The 18,274-nt window shown below is 51.5% G+C and overlaps 1 protein-coding gene across 1 annotated transcript in view; it reads right to left on the reverse strand.

Moving 5' to 3' along the window:
* SH3PXD2B (SH3 and PX domains 2B) overlaps positions 1-17,376 on the reverse strand; it is a 119,383-nt gene extending 102,007 nt beyond the window's left edge. Inside the window, exon 1 of the mRNA XM_001095586.5 lies at positions 17,075-17,376. Coding sequence (XP_001095586.3) covers positions 17,075-17,149 — 75 coding nt within the window. The 5' untranslated portion in view covers positions 17,150-17,376. The remainder of the gene's footprint in view (positions 1-17,074) is intronic.
* Between the last annotated feature and the right edge of the window lie 898 nt (positions 17,377-18,274).

Genomic DNA, 18,274 nt, shown 5'->3' on the forward strand with positions numbered 1-18,274 from the left:
AGAGATGGAGAGCGAGGAGAGGGCAGAGCGGTCGGAGGGAGCTCCATGGGCTTGACTAACAGGAAACCTGACTCCGCCATTCTTCGTGGAGACCCTGGGTTCCCTTTGGTTCTGGTCTGTTGACTGTCCCTAGCTTTGTGCCCAACATCTGGCCTATACAGGTCAGCACCCCCAACCTCTTTTTGGAACTGTAGCACCCAAAGTTTGTTTGATTTCCCAACACCCCACAGCAGCATCACCACCAGAAGTGCTGAAGGGGGAGAGGAGGAAACTGAGGCACAGAGCCATGCTGCGCCTAAGGTCGAGAGGCTGGGAAGTGGGTGACATGAGATCCATTCCCAGCCCTGCCAGCCTCCAAAGCCTCTTCACTTTCTTCTCCCAGCATCCCAAGGCCTTGGGTCTCCTGGCCCCAGGCCAGAGCTTTCCGATCTCCACATGAGCGCCAGGAATCACCAAGCTCAGACTCTGCAGCAAGTGACACACTGGAGGTGGCTGGCTGCCAATAATTTTTGCCCCCAATTTTTTCAATTAAGTGAATGCTTGGATGAGGGCCCAAATACAAGTGCTTGTGGTGTCTCGTGTCAGATGAGACGCTCTAGCTTCGGGGCTGTGTTCCTACTGTGCTGTGTCCACAGAGCACGCAGCGAAGGCTCCGGTGGCTGGTGGAGCTGAGGGCTCTGCTTATCCCTGTGTGCACAGGTGTGCCAAATGGGGACATGGGGGTAGGAGTAGGGGGAGAGGAGCAGCCTCCAAAGTGGGAATCTGATCTCTCTCCCGCTGCCTCAAACTCTTCAGCTCATTCATTCATTCATTCATTCGGCATATACACAGAGACCTACTGTGCACCAGGCTCTGCCAGAAGGGCCTCGAGCGAGAAAGAAAACACACCACACAGGCACAACGTGGGGCTTAGGAGCCTCTGCAGCCTGCCCCTTCTCTGCTCCAGCCTGGCTGGCTTTCTCTTGCCTCCGGGGCTTAATGCCTGCCACTGCCTCTGGCGGAACATTTCCTCTCCCTTCCCTGCTCAGCTCCTCTTCACTTCTCCAGCATCAGCCTAGAAGTCACCTCTCCTTGGAAGCCTTCCTGGACACCCCAAGTCTCAGTTTAGCTCCCATTCTCTGAGTTCCCACAGGGCTAGGGCCACCTTCTCTCAGAGCCTGTTCTTCTAGGGGTCCTGGTCTGTTTGCATTACTGTACCCCTATTATCCTGGGGGCCCTCAGGGGCAGGGCCGGGTTTGTCTATTCACCATGGTCCCCCCAGTGCCTGGCGACAATGAGCTCTCAGGAAATGTCTGGTAAAAGAGACAAAAAGCCGAAACAGGGCCACACAGTCAAAAACCAAGGTGACCTCACTCAAGGCTCTGTGTGTCCAGAGAGTAACAATGCTCGTGAAATAGCTGAATGAACAGCTCTATTGCCAAGGGTACCAGAAACAAAGCTGGCTTTGTCACAGAGGGAACGCAGGCATGGGACCCAACCCAAAAAGAGAAGTTCACATTCCACCCCAGGGTTTCTCCGAAGAGGTAATGGCGAAAAACAGGATACCAGGAACAATTTAAACTCCAGGGGGAATGTCTCATCCCATTGCATTTCAGAGACAGGAAAGCTGAGGGAGTTCTTTGGGGTGTTGGAATTGTTCTGTAGTGGAGGTTACAGGAACCTACACATCATAAGATGCTACATCAAAAAAACAAATTTTACTGTGTTAAACCACAAAAGAGAATTTTACAGCATCCACGTAAACTAAAAAATTAAAAATAACAATCACTCTTTAATGTCATTAAAAACAACAACAAAAAACAAAAGACGGCCGGGCGTGGTGGTTCACGCCTGTAATCCAGCACTTTGGGAGGCCGAGGTGGGCAGATCACCTGAGGTCGGGAGTTCAAGACCAGCCTGACCAATATGGTGAAACCCTGTCTCTACTAAAAATACAAAAATTAGCCGGCCTGTGGTGGTGCGCGCCTGTAGTCCCAGCTACTCAGGAGGCTGAGGCGGGAGAATCACTTGAACCCGGGAGGTGGAGGTTGCAGTGAGCCAAGATCGCGCCACTGCACTCCAGCCTGGGCCACAGAAACAGAAAAAACAGAAAAAAAAAAAACAAAAACGAAAAAAAAGAAAAAAAAAAAACCCCACAGGCATTGGCTTTAGAATACCCGACTATGAATCTTGCCTCTATAGCCTGACGCTGCTGTGACTTTGCAAGTCACCTCACAGCTCTGAGCTTCCATTTCTTCACACCTGGAAAATGGAGAGAACAGTACCTACTTTATAGGGTTGGCTGAGGGCTAAAGGCGCTAATGCGTGTCAGGTGCTTGGCACACCATCCGCTCACAGACAGCTTCCAGGGCCATCACTAAAAATCCATTACGGAGATTAAACACTGGAGGCTCCAAGCAACTGAGTAACCATCTTCCTTGGGCCTACTCAAATCTTGCAAAGTGAGATGTTAAGAGGAAAAGTCGGGAATGTCAAGCTGCAAAAACCAGGTATGTGCGCATGTGCGCACACCCACACCCACACACACGCGCACACACACACACAGAGCTGCCCGCCCTCTGGGCTCCCCTAACTGATGGAATCTTATCCAGCGGCATGGGCAGCAGGAACTATTTCCAGGGCTGGCCAGGCCAGGCACCTCCACTCTTGCCGACTGAGACACTGGGCTGGTGGAAACACTCCCGGCCCAGGCGTGCGGCTCCAGCCCAGGCCTCTGGCTGCCAGCTCACGCACTGCTACTCGCACACATCTGGCGCGAGGCGGCGTGGGGAACTTTCCAATGGCAAGCAGAGGTGCTGGCAGCTGGAGCCCAGGCTCAGCCGGAACCAACCTGAAGGTTGGCTTTCTAGGAAAGTCTCCAGGGCAAGCACTTAGGGCTTGTTGAGATCTCCAAGGCTGCCAGGCCTCAGAGGAGCCTGGGCAATGAAGGAAACAGACCTGGGTGAAATATTTCAAGTGAGGGCCTCTCTCGTGTTGACAGAGCTGTCCAGAGTGAATGGAGCCGCCAACAAGAGCACCCACTATGCACAAGGCAGTAGCATCAAAGCTGTCTTCAAGGACCACGTGGTCGAGATGGCAAAACAGCAATCCTGCACGTCCTCCTACACAATCACCTGCCTGGGTTTCTGCCACCCCACCCCGCATCCCCCAGGTCTGGCCTCCTGCCTCCAGCAGCCATGTTGGCCCTGCCTCGATGGGGCTGTGGGCAAGGGCAGGACCTGGGGATGCTGTGCCTGGATTCAGAGTCTGGGTGCTGGGACTTGCATTTAATAAGCAGGTAGGAGAGTTCAGGGAGAACATCCCCAAAGTGCAGAAGGAGAACTGACACATGTCATCCTCTCACCTTTCAGCCCCACAACCAAAGCCAAAAATGTCAGAGCAGAAAACTGCAGAAGTCAAGACAATTCAAACCCAAGCTCCCAATTAGGGCTAGAAACTGGGGCTCAGACTGGCTGCATCATGGGGAATCTCAGTAGGGAGCCACCAGGTCCCAGGCCGGGGCGTCCTAGGGAATGTCCAGGGCTCTCCTAGCTGTGAGGCAAGGCCACGCTACATGCAAAAGGAAACCAAGTCTCAAGACAGCAATGGTGGAAGTGACAGACTCTGAGCTGGACAGACCTGGGTTCAATCTCGACTACACTACTTAAGTGGGGGTCCTAGAGAAGCTAGTTAGGAGGCTCAGTTTTCCCATCTGTAAAAGGGGGGTGCTAAGAACCTGTCGCTCGGGGCTGCTGTAAAGTGTAAATGGGATTGTGTCTGTAACACCCCTGCTACAGGGGCGGCTTATAACCCCCTTCCATGTAAGCAGAGTGAGCTCCACAGGCCCAAATCAATCCTAAAACATTAGGATGAACCAAGTGAAATTGCCATTTTTATGGGCGAAATACTGACAATTTCATATGGTTCAACCTAACAGCATCCCAGGGGCTAGAGGACCTCATCTGTGTCCACTGAACTAGACTAAGAGTTAGTACTCTTCATTTCAGTATCAGGCACAGCGATGGCCCTCCTTCCCCCTCATTTAGAGATGAAGAAGATACTGAGGTTCTGAGAGGTTAAGTAACCTGGCCCAAATCATGTAACTGGAAAGTGACAAAGCCAGGGTTTGTACTCAGGCCTGGCTGCCTCCAAAGCCTGCAGCTTAACCACGATGACACACTGACTGCTCGGCCTGGGGCCAGCAGGGCGTCATCTCGTGTGATTCTGTCTCAGCATCAAGGACGTCAGTGGCTGCTGCCTTAGAATCATGGGACCTTGGGACTGTCAGGGCCCAAGCAGTTAATGGCTTTGTTCAAGAAACACACTTGGGCTGGGCATTTATTCTAGGCCAGGCCCTGAACACAAAATGGGGGGGTCACACCCTAGACGATGATGAACTCAATGTGTACGTGTCATGATGGGATTGGTCCACTGGGGCCTCAGCATCAAAGCTGGGTACCCTGGTGAGGTAACGGAAGGGTCACCCAGAAACAGGCCAACTAGACTGGTCTAGGATACTCTCTTGACAATGTACGAACTGAATCCAGCCTCATCCTCCCTTCCCACTGAGCTTGGGGTCAGGAGAGGGAGAAGAGAACTAGACAGGAATATAAAGGGAGTATACTCTCAGACCCTGGGGCCAGCCACCTTTTAGGAGTGTCATAGGGGAGGAGACGGGATTCCTCCATGAAATCACATGTGGTTCCTGAGGCCAGATTCTGTGGGTACCCTTGGTCACTCCTGGACCCCTCCCTTGTTGGGCTCCTAATCTGCCAGAGACTAATCCCTGCCCCTGTCCCAATTTGAACCCTGTGTGGACTTTTATGCCATCCTACACTGTCCTCTCCCCTCTAGAGAAAACTTGGATAACAAATTAAAATGTAGACAATTTACTGTAATCACTAACAACATTTAAGAGTCGAGAATGTGCTTAATGTGCTCTCTCTTAGCAATCCTATGAGGTTGCGCTGTCCTATTGTTTCCATTCTGCAGTGGCGGCGTTAAGGCCCAAGGAGGTTGGGTAACTTATTCAACCTAGGAATCAAACGGGCTGACTGCAGAGTCAGAGGTCTTAAAAACTGTCCACGTTTCCACCATCAGAGATGATGCTTTGGGCATACTTCTTCTCAGACCCTTTTCCTATGCATAGAAATATTTTTCCAAATAAGTCACACTATATATATGATTCGTTTTTTTCCATTTGCATGAGATGGCAGGCGTTTCCCCATTTCATCAAACATCCTTTGGACACACCACTTTTATAGTCCATTGTAAGGCTACATATATCATTTATTTAATCATGCCTCCAATGATAAACATTTAGGCTACTTTGAACATTGTTTAAGTTACCATACTCTGAATATCCAAATATGTAAATCTTTGGGGGAAAACAGCTATCAATTTTAAGGAGTACCTCCTTAATTAGAGTCTGTTTCTTAATATGTGGTCATTCCAGATGGTCTGTGTCACATCATTTGGGGCCTGCTTACTAAAAACGCACATCACTAATCAGATAAACGACAATGATGATGATAATGGTAAAGACAATAAGGACAGGTGATTTATTCAGCACTTCTACATGCCAGGAAGGGCTCTAAACCCTCTACGTGAATAATCCACAGTAGCTACTCTTGTTAGCCTCATTTTGTAGAAGAGGAAACTGAAGCACAGAGAGGTTCAGTCACGTCACTGACTCCAGATCACACACGGCAGAGCCAGGTCCAACCCGTGCCATCTGGCTCGCAAGTTCCACCTCTTCCACCCAGGGGTCTTTCATCTCTTTTTGGAGCCATGAATCTCTTTGGCATCTGAGGAAACCCACAGACCCCTTCTCAAAATGATTTAAAATGAGTAAAACACATCAATCCCAAATGAAACTAATGATACTGAATTATAGTTATCAAAATGTTTCAAAAAACAAAATTATGACTATATGTACATTTTTATTAAAACCACAAATAACAGAACCTAGTGGTGGGTCTAATGACACCACAACTTGGAAGTAGTAAGGAGTATAGATGCTCTCCGGGGATCCATGCAATGACGGTCAAGTGAGATGAAAATATCAGGGAATCGCTATTGGTGACAAAGTCACATGTATTACTAATATCACCGCGGGTTGCTGCCTTCATTCATAATAGAAGGCAATGCTAAATTTCAGTTGGAGGTTAGTGAAAATTAAGATGTAATTCTTCCCCTTCCACGTTCAAGGACCCTCTGAATTCCACCCACGTAAAGAACCCCACTGCTAGTCGGCTTTCCCAGCCCCTGAACACCTCTTTGCTTTTGAACCCAGCTGATCGCGCACCTCTCTGTCCCAGCAGGAACGGGTACTCCAGCCCCTGTCGCAGTCCTTATCCTATGGAGATGCATTCTGAACAGACGGTGACCTCCGTGAGGACAAGACTGTGCCTGGTCCTCTAAGCCTCTCTCCGGCTCTGGGCCAGACCTGGCCCAGGGCAGACAATAAACCCACATCTGTGGAACTGACTAGAAGCCAACAGTGGCCTGAAGCCACAGGCTGCTGATTCACACCTTGGCTGAGGAGGAGGAAATGGTGACGCCACCGTGTGGGTTCTAGCTTTCTTTGCCAGCACAGCGGGCGGGGGGCCATGCGATTCTGCTTAATTAAGCAAAACAGAAAATACCATACTTATGTGCTTGAAGGCAACTTTTCCCTTCAGGACGGAGGTGGGGGCTGGGAAAGTGACTGTCCCCTTATTAACAGTCAGTGATAGGCAGGGAAGCTAAGAGTGATCCTGGCAAACTGCTTCACCTTTCTAAGCCTCAGTTTCCACATTTGTGAAATGGGCTAATAACAGCATCCACGTAGCAGACATGTATTGTTTTTGTCTGCCCAAGCTCCATGCCCCCTTCTCCCAGCAACAGGGCCCTGAATCTCCTTCCACAACTACCCCTCTCACTACCTGCGATTTCAGTGGGATTGTCGATCTTAATATCCCACTCACTCCTGGCCCATAGGGTCAGGTAATCTGGCTGGGCCAGTCAGGGTCTCTCCTGGAACTGGACTCTTGAGTGGCTAAAAGGTCTGCAAATGGATGGATCAGCTGCCTGCCTGGCGATGTCCTAATACCTCCTGGAGCTCCCACTCCCTGGAAAGAACAGCTGCCCACGTTCTTTCCAAGACTGGGTGCTGAGCTTTCCCCCTGATTCTGCCAGCCCCACCTTTCCAGTACATTCTGTTTGGCTTAAGTTAACCAGGTCCGTTTCTGTCACATGCAATCCCAGGATTCTGACTAATACTCTTTATCTCACAGAGCTGCTATGTGGATTCAAAGACATAAAGCATGAAAAGCCTTGAGCACACAGTAAGCGCTCAGATCAATGACAGCTCTTCTATAGTTAATAATAAAAAATTACTGTTGAATCTTGGGAACAAAACAAATTTGGAGTTATTTAATTGCCCTGGAATTTCAGGATTACTACTGGCTTGCAGAATCCTAATAACTTTCTTCCCTCTCTTTTTCCCTCTCTGCCTCCATCTCCACTGTCTGCACATGGCTCCCCATTTGGACAGGGGCTCCTGGGGTCTGTCTGTGCTCTGCTCCCTGGATTCACCCACGAAGGGCTCTTCTACCCACCCCTCAAGCTGGGGCAGTGCTTCCGAGCACCAGTTCCTCCCGCTACTCCAGTGATTTGCATCCTGGACTGCCTCTGGCCCCGAGCCCTGGCCTCAGCCTTCGTGTGCTATACCGGAGCTATGGCCTTCCTGAGGGGGGCCCACGCCTTCTCTCCTGTGGTTCTCGAGCCAGCCAGGAGCCCCTAGGTCCTTCTGGCCCCCACCTACCCACAGAGCTTCATCTCCACTATTCAAACCTCTCCTGCTTTTTCAAACGCGCCATGTGCCAGGGTTTCCATTTCTTTGCCCTCTTGTTCTCTCTACCTGTAACCCCTTCACCCTTGCCCACTTGGCAGCATCCCTCCCATGCTTTGTGACTGGCCTCAGGTCACCTCTGCCTTCCCCAGGACCAGGTCCCCCAGAAGCCCAGGGCACCACAGGACACTGACCTTCTTGAGGTCTCAATCCCTGCTTTGCCTATCCACATGTCATCTCTATTGCCCAGGCTGGAGTGCAGTGGTGCAAACATGGCTCACTACAGCCTCCATCTCCTGGGCTCAAGTGATCTTCCTGCCTCAGCCTCCCAAGTAGCTGGGATTACAGGCAAGAACCATCACACCCAGCTAATTTTGTTGATTTTTAGTAGAGATGAGGTCTCACTATGTTCCCCAGGCTGGTATTGAACTCCTGGGCTCAAGAGATCCTCTCGCCTCAGTCTCCCAAGGTGCTGGGATTACAGGCGTGAACTACCATGCCCAGCCCTTAGAATGAAGCTTTCTTGGTGATTGCTGTTGTTTTTCCAAAGTGGTAACTCTGGCAGCTTTGCCAGATAAAGAATAGGATGCCCAGTAAAATCTGAATTTCAGATAAACAACGAGTAATTGTTTCTCATGAATATGTCCCAAATATTGCATGTTTATTTGAAATTGAAATTGAACTGGGCATCCTGCATTTTCATTTGCCAACTCCGGCCACCCTCAGCCCTGGCACAGCCTGAGACAGGGCTGCAGAAGCAGGCAGGTGAGCTCTGCCCACAGCCCCTCCTCCCTTTACCACCTGAAGAAGACCCTGGGCTGAGAGTCATGCCCGCCTGCAGGTGAGCATCTGGGCCAGCAAATAAGGGAGGAGAAAATCCCGCAGTTTGGAGAACGAGGCAGAGGCCGATGGCTTGCAGCGGAGCTCAGGTCTGCAGGTTTCTGCGAGGCAGAGTCCGGAGCAGGCAGCCACATGAGCCCTGCCCCCGGCCCACAGCTGGAGGCACTGAGCCTCCTGAGTCTGTCATGTCAGCTGGTTCCCATGTCACCTCAGTGGGCAAAGGATGCCAGCTCCACCCAGGGGCCAGTTGACCCTCCTGACAAGGGCTCTAGGATAGGCACCACAGAGCCTTGACTTCTGGGCATTACCCAGGCCAGCAGCACCCCTCCTCAGGCGTTCTGCATAAAAGCTCATTGGATCTCCCCAACAAAGCCCCCTACTACCCGGAGAAGGCTCAGGGCCAACAGCGAGTGAATGACAGAACCAAATGAGAACCCAGGCCCTGCCTGCAGAAGCCACAGGGCCTTCTCAATAAACCTGTCTTCTCTTTTGGCCACGTGTGGGTGCTCACAACTCACTGGTTGAACCCACCAGACTAACAGGCTGCTCGGGGGCAGCGGCTCCTTTCCTGCAGCTGCGGGGACCCACAGCTGGCTTCATCGCCAAGGGAAAGGGGAAAACTGAGTCATGCAAAGCAAGACTGCTCTCCTGACGTTCCCTCTACCACAGCTCTTTCTCCGAGGAAAAAAGGATGCACAATTTGTAAGCAGGACGTGAGTGTCACGGCGGGAATGGCACGGTCCCTCTAGCCTTCCTTGTTTGGCAGTGAGATAACCGGGCTGCTTGCCGACTCGCCTGCACCTCCGGTGGGAGGCAAGAGGATGCATGAAATGCGCAGGGAAGTGGGCTGTAGGGCACACCTCTAACCTGGATGACGTTTCTGGTGCCCTGTGACCTCAGGGTACAGACCATGCCGGATCTGCAGAACTTGAGCCTACAATTCTTCCCAGCCCTATTTGGCTGCAAGCACGATGGGGAAGGGCCTGGAATTGCTGAGCAAGGAGCATTTTAACTAGGAAAGCATCTGCCCAGGCCTTCCCTCGTGGTATTTTAAACTCATCGCTTTCTGTTTCTCTAGCTCACGGACTGGAAAGCCACATCCAGAGACCTCCCTCTGCGGCAGGAGTGGGAAAGAGCCTCTGAGGCTGGTGCCTGCCTCAGGAGGACAGGAGAACTCTTTGGGACGGGATGGGGCAACAGGATGTGGGGATCTGGCTGGAGCTGCCCCCGCTTGGCACAGCTTCTTTTTACAAATGAGCATTTGCTTTTTTTTATTTTTACTAAAAACAAGAATATGTGTTCATTGCAGAACATTTGGAAAACAGAAAAGCACAGACAAGCAGAAAAAAAAAAAGGAATGATATTTTATCAGCTGTATTTCTGAGCTTACACAGACTCCTATTTTCATCCTTCGTTTGTAATCAGGTGAAAATCAGCCTGAGCATGCTATTTTGCAAACCAGCTTTAGCTATTTAATATTCTTGTGATAGAAGATGGAACACAGTTTTACCATCTTGATGGTGTTCTAGCTCATGGATATAGCACATTTTATCTTGTTCTTTACTGATGCACTTTTAAGTGGTTACCAGCCTTTTACGATCATAAATGACACTAGGTTTGTACACTCCTAATATAGTTTACTGTTGTCAAACCTCAGTTAGATGCTAGGCCCCTTTAATTCTCACATTAGCCCTATGAAATTGGAACTATTTTTATCCCCATTTTATAGATGAGGAAACTGAGGCACAGAGGCTTGTCTGAGGTCACACAGTTGGTAGGTGGCAGAGCAGGGATTTGAACCCAAGCTGTCTGATGTACTTCTCAGCCCACTAGAGGCACAGAATGGCACTGATTCAAAGTCTGAACTAAAGTGACATTTAAATACTTTGAAGATATGACAGATCCATCTCTTTTGACCCTGAGACAGCTGCAGCAGCACCAGAGCAGGCTGGGGCTCCTCCCATTGAGGATGACCAGCGAGGTGAGCCGAGGGGCCGGTGCATTGCACCTATGGGGTGGGGGATGGCATGGGGGAGCATGGTTGGTCAGGTCCCTAGCAGAGCATCCCAGAAAGACAGCATCAACCCAGAAATGCCCTTTGCTTGCCACTCACTTGGCATACATAGCTTGCCTGTGTGACAAGCACCTACTTTTTCCCAATCAAAAGAAAGCAATAGTCATTAAAGAAAAACCTACCCAAGGGGCCTAAAGAGGGCCCTACCTCTTGTGACAGACACAGTAGAGGACAAGAACTCCCCTGTGCAGTAGGTAGGAATGGCTCTGCCTTGCTCCTGGGGGCCTATCCCAGCAGCAGCATGGGCCCAGCCTGGGGCAGGCACTCCCCAAAATGCCTCTTGAATGAAAAGACCATGAAAACTGCATAGTGTGTCTTCCGGGCAGCAGGCAGGAAAGTGGTGCAGAAATTTAGATCACGACTATTATTATCATCAATAGCACTTTTCGTGACTACCATTTATTGAGTACCTTTATTTTATTTTTGCCAACAGTCTCCCTTTGTCACCCAGGCTGGAGTGAAGTGGCGCGATCTCGGCTCACTGCAACCTCCGCCTCCCAGGTTCAAGTGATTTATTGAGTGCCTTTTACACCCATGAGGCTCAGCATTGTGAGGCAGGCACTATGACTATTCCCATTTCACAGATCCTCACCTAGTGCAAGGTAACCCTGCTCAGGGGTGCTTGAAGAGAATTCAAAGCCAGGTCTTTTCATCACGAAGGTAATGGTGGGTTGGAAAGACATGTGCTAGCAGTTTTATTCTTCCTACCAGCAGGGCTCCTGGAATACAGATTCCGTGCATACATCACCAAAAGCCTGCACAATCGTCTCAGAAGGAAGTCACTGCCCCTATTTTACAAATGTAAAAACTAAGAGGGGCATTCAGCCAGTTGTCCAAGGCCATGCAGAACTTGAACCCAGATATTTATCTCTAACACCCGAGTTCTTTCTACTCAACTTTGCTGCGCTACCCTGTGTGTTCCCACAAAACGGGTGCCAGGGATAGGAGGAGAGGGAGGAAACTGGGGGCTGGAGAAGAGAATGCAGCTAATTTGGGCAGCAGATCCACGTTTGTTCTAGACCACTGGGCTCACCTGCCAGAGGCCCCTTAAGGGACTGAAAATGCCAGCAATGCCTACTAAGGGCCCGATCTACTCTTCCAAACTCAGCTGCTCGGCACAGTGACCCCCAGGCTTCCGGAGCCTGGTAAATCAAGGAGGGAGGTTTCAGGGCTGGCAGCACAGAGCGTGCAGAGCCATCACTCCAGGGGCATGGTCTACCCAGAGCTTCCTGGAGTGAGAATGACTAAGGGCTGGCAGTGGCTTGCACTTCTTCAGTCGGGGCTGAATCAATGGTGAGATCAGAGAAGGGCCTGGGATGGCCCCAGTATCTCATATAAGGGGAAACCGGGGCCCAGAAGCCTAAGTGACCCATCCAAGGTCAGTCAGCTCCGTGGTGGGATCACAGGGTCCCCTGTGTCTCTCCCAGACACAAGGGCATCTAACGCAATTCCCACGCAGCCACTCCTTGCTGTGTGACCTCAGGCACACGCCTCCACCTCTCTGAATCTGCAGACTCCTCAAGGGGAAAACAAAAAACTAATGTAATTACCTGAAGGATTAGTGTCCCAAATGTGTAAATAAATCCCACCAATCAATAAAAGACAAATAACCCAATATATTAAAAAAGAGGCAAAGGATAAAAACTGGTAATTCACAGAAGAGGAAACGCAAATAGCTGATAAAGGTATGAAAAGCTGTTCAACCTCGCTGGTGTGAACAAGCACCACTTTTGCACCTATTGGATTGGCAAAGACTGAAAAGTCTGATGATAACGGAGTGTTAGCAAGAACAGACAGCAAAGGGAACCCAGGGGATGTAAATGCAAAGTTGAAAACGCACAAACCCCAAGACCCAGCAATTCTACTTTGGGTCCCGGTGCAAGGAGGCAGCTGTAAGAAAGTCAACTGCCGGAAACATCCTAACAGTTCCCAGGGTGAGCTTGAAAAAACAGGGGACATATTCATCAATGCCATAGTAAACGACAGTTAAAATGAACCGGAGCTACCTGGATCGACACAGATCTCAAAAGTATAATGCTTATTTATAGTTTCAAAATATTGACGACGATACAAGATTTTAGGGAATGTTAAAAAGGAAAAAACATTAAAAGGTCCATGGGCTGGGGCGGGAAGGGGATTGATGGCAAATGGGTGTGGGGGATTTTTCTGGGGATGATGGAAATGTCATAATACTGGATTGTGGTGATGGTTGCACAGCTCTGCAAATTTACTTTAAAAATAAGTGAATTGCACACTTACAATGGGTGAATTTTATGGTATGTAAATTATACCTCAAGAGAGCTGTTAAAGAAAATATCCTATCTATTAGTCTATTTTGTACAAGTGCATGGGAACGATCAATATCAAACGCGGGATAGTGGTTTTATGGGGGAGGTGCAGCATCCGGGAGGGCGTAGTGGGGGCTTTGCATCCGCGATGCTTTATTTCTTAAAAAGAAAAAGAAAAAAGTTTTGAAACAAATATGGCAAAATATAGAGATGTGAAGACTTGGAAGGTATATAGATACAGATAGCTATTTTATTCTATGTATCTATATATGTGCAGAATATTATATTACTATATCGAAAATGTACTTATGTAAAAGGGACCCAGTACCCTGCTCAGGTTACTGAGGACACTTTGACCACTGTTATTCACTGCCGTAAATACTCCGACCATCCTGCTCCTCTTAACATTTAAAGATCTAGAGACAGAGCAGCCCAGCATCTCCAGGCCCCTGCTGCCGAGACACTAATGCTTCTGTACATCCCTCTCCAGTGCGGGAAATGGGGTGATCCAAATAAAACCCACAAATCCTACCTGGAGCTCTTCTTCCTCCCCTCAAGCTGAAGACAAGCTAGCTAGGGAGGATGTCACCCTCAAAGGCCCCTCTCCATTCATCCCCAAGCCCTCGGGCTCTAGTGCAGGAAAGATGCTGGCAGAGGAAGGCAGCAGCTTCCCAAATCTTCATCTCCCTGCTTCCAACAGAGGGCGCTGGCTCCAGGGAAACCCTCTACAAACAATATCATGGATCATGGTCATCAACCTCTCAGGATCTCAGAGGCACCCGGAGCTTCTGGCCCTGCATTCTCCAGACCTGGCCTGTGGCTCTGCCCCTGGGCCCATGGATGATGTCTCTGCCTGTGGCTGGGGCTGGAGAGGATGCCATTCCGATCATGGAGAAGGCACCATTTCAGAGGCAGCAGGTGGCCCGGCCCTGATGGGCAGCCCTGAACTCTGGGTGCAGTTCTCCAATGACATCTACAGCACCTGGGACCCTGTCCCTCACAGACAAGTGAGTGACGAGCAGGTGGTGGCCGAGATGGCTGCAAATGGGGAGCGGGGTAGTGGGAAATGAGGGGGTGTAGTGAAGAGGACTCTCAAAAACTGACTTGATATTCTATGGTGCAGTGGCTGGGGTGGGATGTGTGCGGTGCTGCCCCCAGGACGACATGTAGCAATCAATGCCTGGAGGCCTTCTGGGTGGCACAATTGGGAAGGGGGATGACTAGTTGGGTAGAAGCCAGGGATACTGCTAAACTTCCTACAATCCACAGGGCAGCCCTATAACAAAGAATGATCCAAATGTCAAAACTGTGGAGGCTGAGAAACTCTGCCCTGGAAGGATGTAGCAGCATTTACACAGAAGCTAGAGCTCAGAGAGGCAAACCAACCAGTCCGAGGTCACACAGCGGAACAGTTTAACTCCCCAGCTGATGCTGTTTCTCCAGGGTGGCTTCAGAAAGAGGGATACCAAATGGGAGTCAAAGTCCAGGCCCTCCAATAGCTGCCTTCATGCCTGCTCTTTCCAGATTGTGTGAGGGGTTGGGGTGGAGCGTGGGAACAGCTGTGGTCACCCGCCACAGGGATCTGTTTCTAACAGGTTCGGCCCCCTGCCATCAGGGCAGTAAATGTTCTCTGTTCCTGTGGATGACTCAGGCTTCAGTTCAGCCCATTGCCCCTCCTCATCTGATAAACCCAGAAGGCTGGGCTAGAAGGGAGAGGGCCCCTTGAATCACATGAGTGACTAAATCCACATGCAGAAAAACAAGTTCTTGATGAATCCCCCCCCATCATGTGACTTTGGCATGTTCCCAATCAGTGACAAGATTCCTCGGGACAGGCAGGCAGGGAGCTAACCTTTAGGGCACTCCACCCCTGCCTGTCATGTGGCTGCTTCCCCTAGGAAATGGACACCACCATCTCCCCATTACACAGATGAAAAAACTGAGGCTGAGGAGACACAGCTGCAAGCTGGGAGGCCAAGATCTGAACCCCAATCTATGTTTTAACATAGAAACTTGTGTCAGGGGGCCCCCAAAAAGTGGCTGAACACTTCAAAAGATGGTTCTCGAAGTGCAAAACCTTCAAAAAACTGGCAAGGATGGAGCTGACAGAGCGGAGAATGAAAAGCTTCCAGGTTTTCACTAATGATAGGAGAGATTTCCCAGTTTTTCAGAGGACTTTGCTCAGAGAAACTATGGGGGTACCGGATCTGGGAAGTGGTGTGGTCCTTTTGGGGTCCGTGGGCCTGGATCTACATCCCTGCTTGGCTCTTGACTGTGACCTTAGGCGTGGGACCTCAGCTTGCTGAGCCCTGGTTTCCTCATCTGTCAAATGGGCTTAAGGCCCTCTGCCTGATATGGGCGTGACAGGAGAGGCCAGAAGAGGGCGCGTGGACAAGGATGGCCAGGCCTCGGTGGTGGTATCTATTCTCGTTTTGCCAGCTCACAGACCTGGTGGGAGGTGGCATGGAGAATTCCAGACTTCCTCCAGTTGCCATGTTGGTGAAAACTGTCTTCATGCCAAAGAGGCAAACTCAGTTACATGCTAACAGGCTCAAACAAGAAACTAAGATTTGGCAGCATTTGAAAACAGTTAACAAAAAATAAAAAAAGGAAGAAAAAAAAGACAATTTAGCTCAGCTCTGGAATCAAGGGAAACTTCACTCTATATAAAGATGCCACAGGTCCAGGAAATAGCTTCCCACCGCCTGGCTAAGGGCTGAATAACTGGCTGCCCAGCCAATAACAATACAGATTCACACAGCACACCCCTTCTTGTGGAGAGCGTGGAGTGGGTTCCCGGCTATCTCCTTTCAGAATTTCATAGGCTATTCATGGAAGGCACGTAGATCTACTTTGTAAGAATTAGTTCTTACAAAAAAAAAAAAAAAAAAAAGATCTGAAGACGACTTCCAGGGAGGCCAAGGAGCTTAATTTAGCCAGCCAACGCCCTTTTCTATTCATTGTTCTATACTTCTTTGTTAGGATTTTTTCCCTCCCTCTTACTCTTTTTCCCTTCCTGGTTAACTTCTTCTCTGTAGCCAGCCTCCGCCACTGCCCACTTCTCACCGCCAGAGACACTATAGCCCCCTTCCCTGCCGTAATGAGGCCCTCCCCAAGGCCTTATGTGGGCCCATCACCCCACATTCCCTTTATCTCCACCTAGAAGCCGCGAGGTGGTCCCAGGGCCTCCTGAATCTGCAGACGTGTCCCCTAGGTTGCTGCGGAAGCCACTTGCCACCTGCAGGTCACCGTCAGCCCAGGCACCCCTGCTAGAGGGAGGGAAGCCCGAATGCAGCTCTATGTTCCAGGACGTGCAACCTCTGAGCCTCAGCCTTCCTAGCTGCAAAACGACGCTACTGTCCCATTTTCTCAAGTCCTTGCGAGCTCCAAACAAGATTCCCATGTTCTAGAGGGAGATGCCAGGAGAAAACTTTCGTACATTTTAAGACAGAAGTTACTGGAGAGAGGGGGCAGTGGATGTTTTTAACCCTTTCAAGGTGCAGCCACTCAAATGATCCATTCCCAGAGATCTCCTCCATTGCCCAGGCTGGCTCTTGCCAAAGAACGGAGTCAAACTCGGCCATCCCTAGAGGGGCTACCTGTGGCTGGGGACTGCGGGTCTGCGCGCCTCTGCACAAGGAGGGGCAGGGCGGGCGGCCTGAGAACAGGCGCTTTTCTCTCTCCCGCTTTCCGTCTCTGCCCCCTCACCGGCTGGGGCCAGACTTCTCCACAAATGAGCAGCACGGGAGTGGGGGGGACACGGAGGAGCCAGAAAGGGGTAGAGGAGCCGCAGGGAGGCGAGTAGGGGGGCGAGGCGGGAGGAAGGGATGGAGGGGGAGAACGGGGCAAAAGCGGGGAGGGGAGGGGAAGAGAGGGGAGTGGGGGAGGGAGGGAGGAGGAGTCGGGAGGGACCCGGGCAGCGCCGCGGCAGGGCCGAGGGGAGAGCAGGGGAGGAGGGGACGGGAAGCGCCGGAGGCAGAAGTTTTCCGAGCCGGGGGCCCTCGGTCGCCCCCGATGGGGCGCGGGCTCAAGGGGGCGTGGAGGCCGCGCCGCACTCACATAATGCTTGTTGGGCACCCGCCGCTTCTGCACGTCCAGCACCTTCACCTCCACGATGCTGCGCCGCGGCGGCATGGCCGCCCCTCTGCCCGCAGCGGGCCAAGCGCGGGTGCTGGGGACGCGGGGTGCGGGGAGCGCGGGGGGCGCGCCGCCGCGGGCCAGGAACCTGGAGCCGAGCGCGATCGCAGCAGGGGCCGAGCACGAGCCGCCGCCGCCACCGCCGCCGCCCTTTGCTCGGCGCGCACTTCAGCCGGGCCCGGCCGCCGCCGCCCGCCCCCGGCCCGCCCCCCGCACCGCCCCCCAGCGCTGCCGGCCCGCCCCCCTTAAAGGGCCCGGCCCCGACCCCCGCCCCCCGCGCGCGGACCCCGCCGGCCACGTCCGGCCCCCGCCCTGCCTTTGTCCGGGTGCCGAGCCGCCGCGCCTAGGGAGGGGGCTGGCCTGACCCCGCCGCCCGTTCACTGATTGACGTGTGGATTCATTCCCGCACTCTCGCTCCGGCAGCCGCGGTCCACCGCCAGATTGGAGAGCTGGACTCCCGGTCGAATCCCGGCTTTGCCGCTTTTCCACTCTGCCCTCGGCAAGTTGGTTAACCTCTCTGGGCTGGGTCTCTTCATCTATAATATGAGCCTAGCAGTACAAACATTGTGTTTGTCTTTTTGTGTCTGGCTTATTTCACTCGGCATGATGTCCTCAAGGCTCATCCATGTTGTAGCATGTGTCAGTAGTACTGCCTGCCAGCCGGTGCTGCACCCAGGATTAAGTGCATGTGAAGCCATTCTGCAGTGCAGTCCATGGTATGAGTGCTGGCATTCCTAAACCCACTCCAAGCCCTGGTGATTCAGGAGGAGCAAGAGGCCAGCGACCAGGTTCCCCCAGTCTCAGTCTGGGACATGGGGAGTGAGGGAGAGAAAAACTGCAACGAATGCAACGAATGCACATACGTGCAATGCAATTGTGATACAAGCAACAAAAGGGGATTAAAGGGTGGTGACTACGTGTGAGGGGCACCTGGGTGCTTGTTAGCAAGGCCATCAATTGCCAGTTGCAGAGCCCTTACTGCTCACTGGGCCCCATGGCCCCTGCTTTTCCGAAATGCTGTCTTTGCATCCTTAGGTAGACTCTAGGAGGAAAAGGTATTTTTACAGAGCACACGGCAGAGGGCAGCCTCCAGACATTTGGACATTTCCAATGAGGCCTTAG

This window comes from Macaca mulatta, chromosome 6, assembly GCF_049350105.2.
Source record: "Macaca mulatta isolate MMU2019108-1 chromosome 6, T2T-MMU8v2.0, whole genome shotgun sequence".
NCBI classification, from domain to species: Eukaryota; Metazoa; Chordata; class Mammalia; order Primates; family Cercopithecidae; genus Macaca; species Macaca mulatta.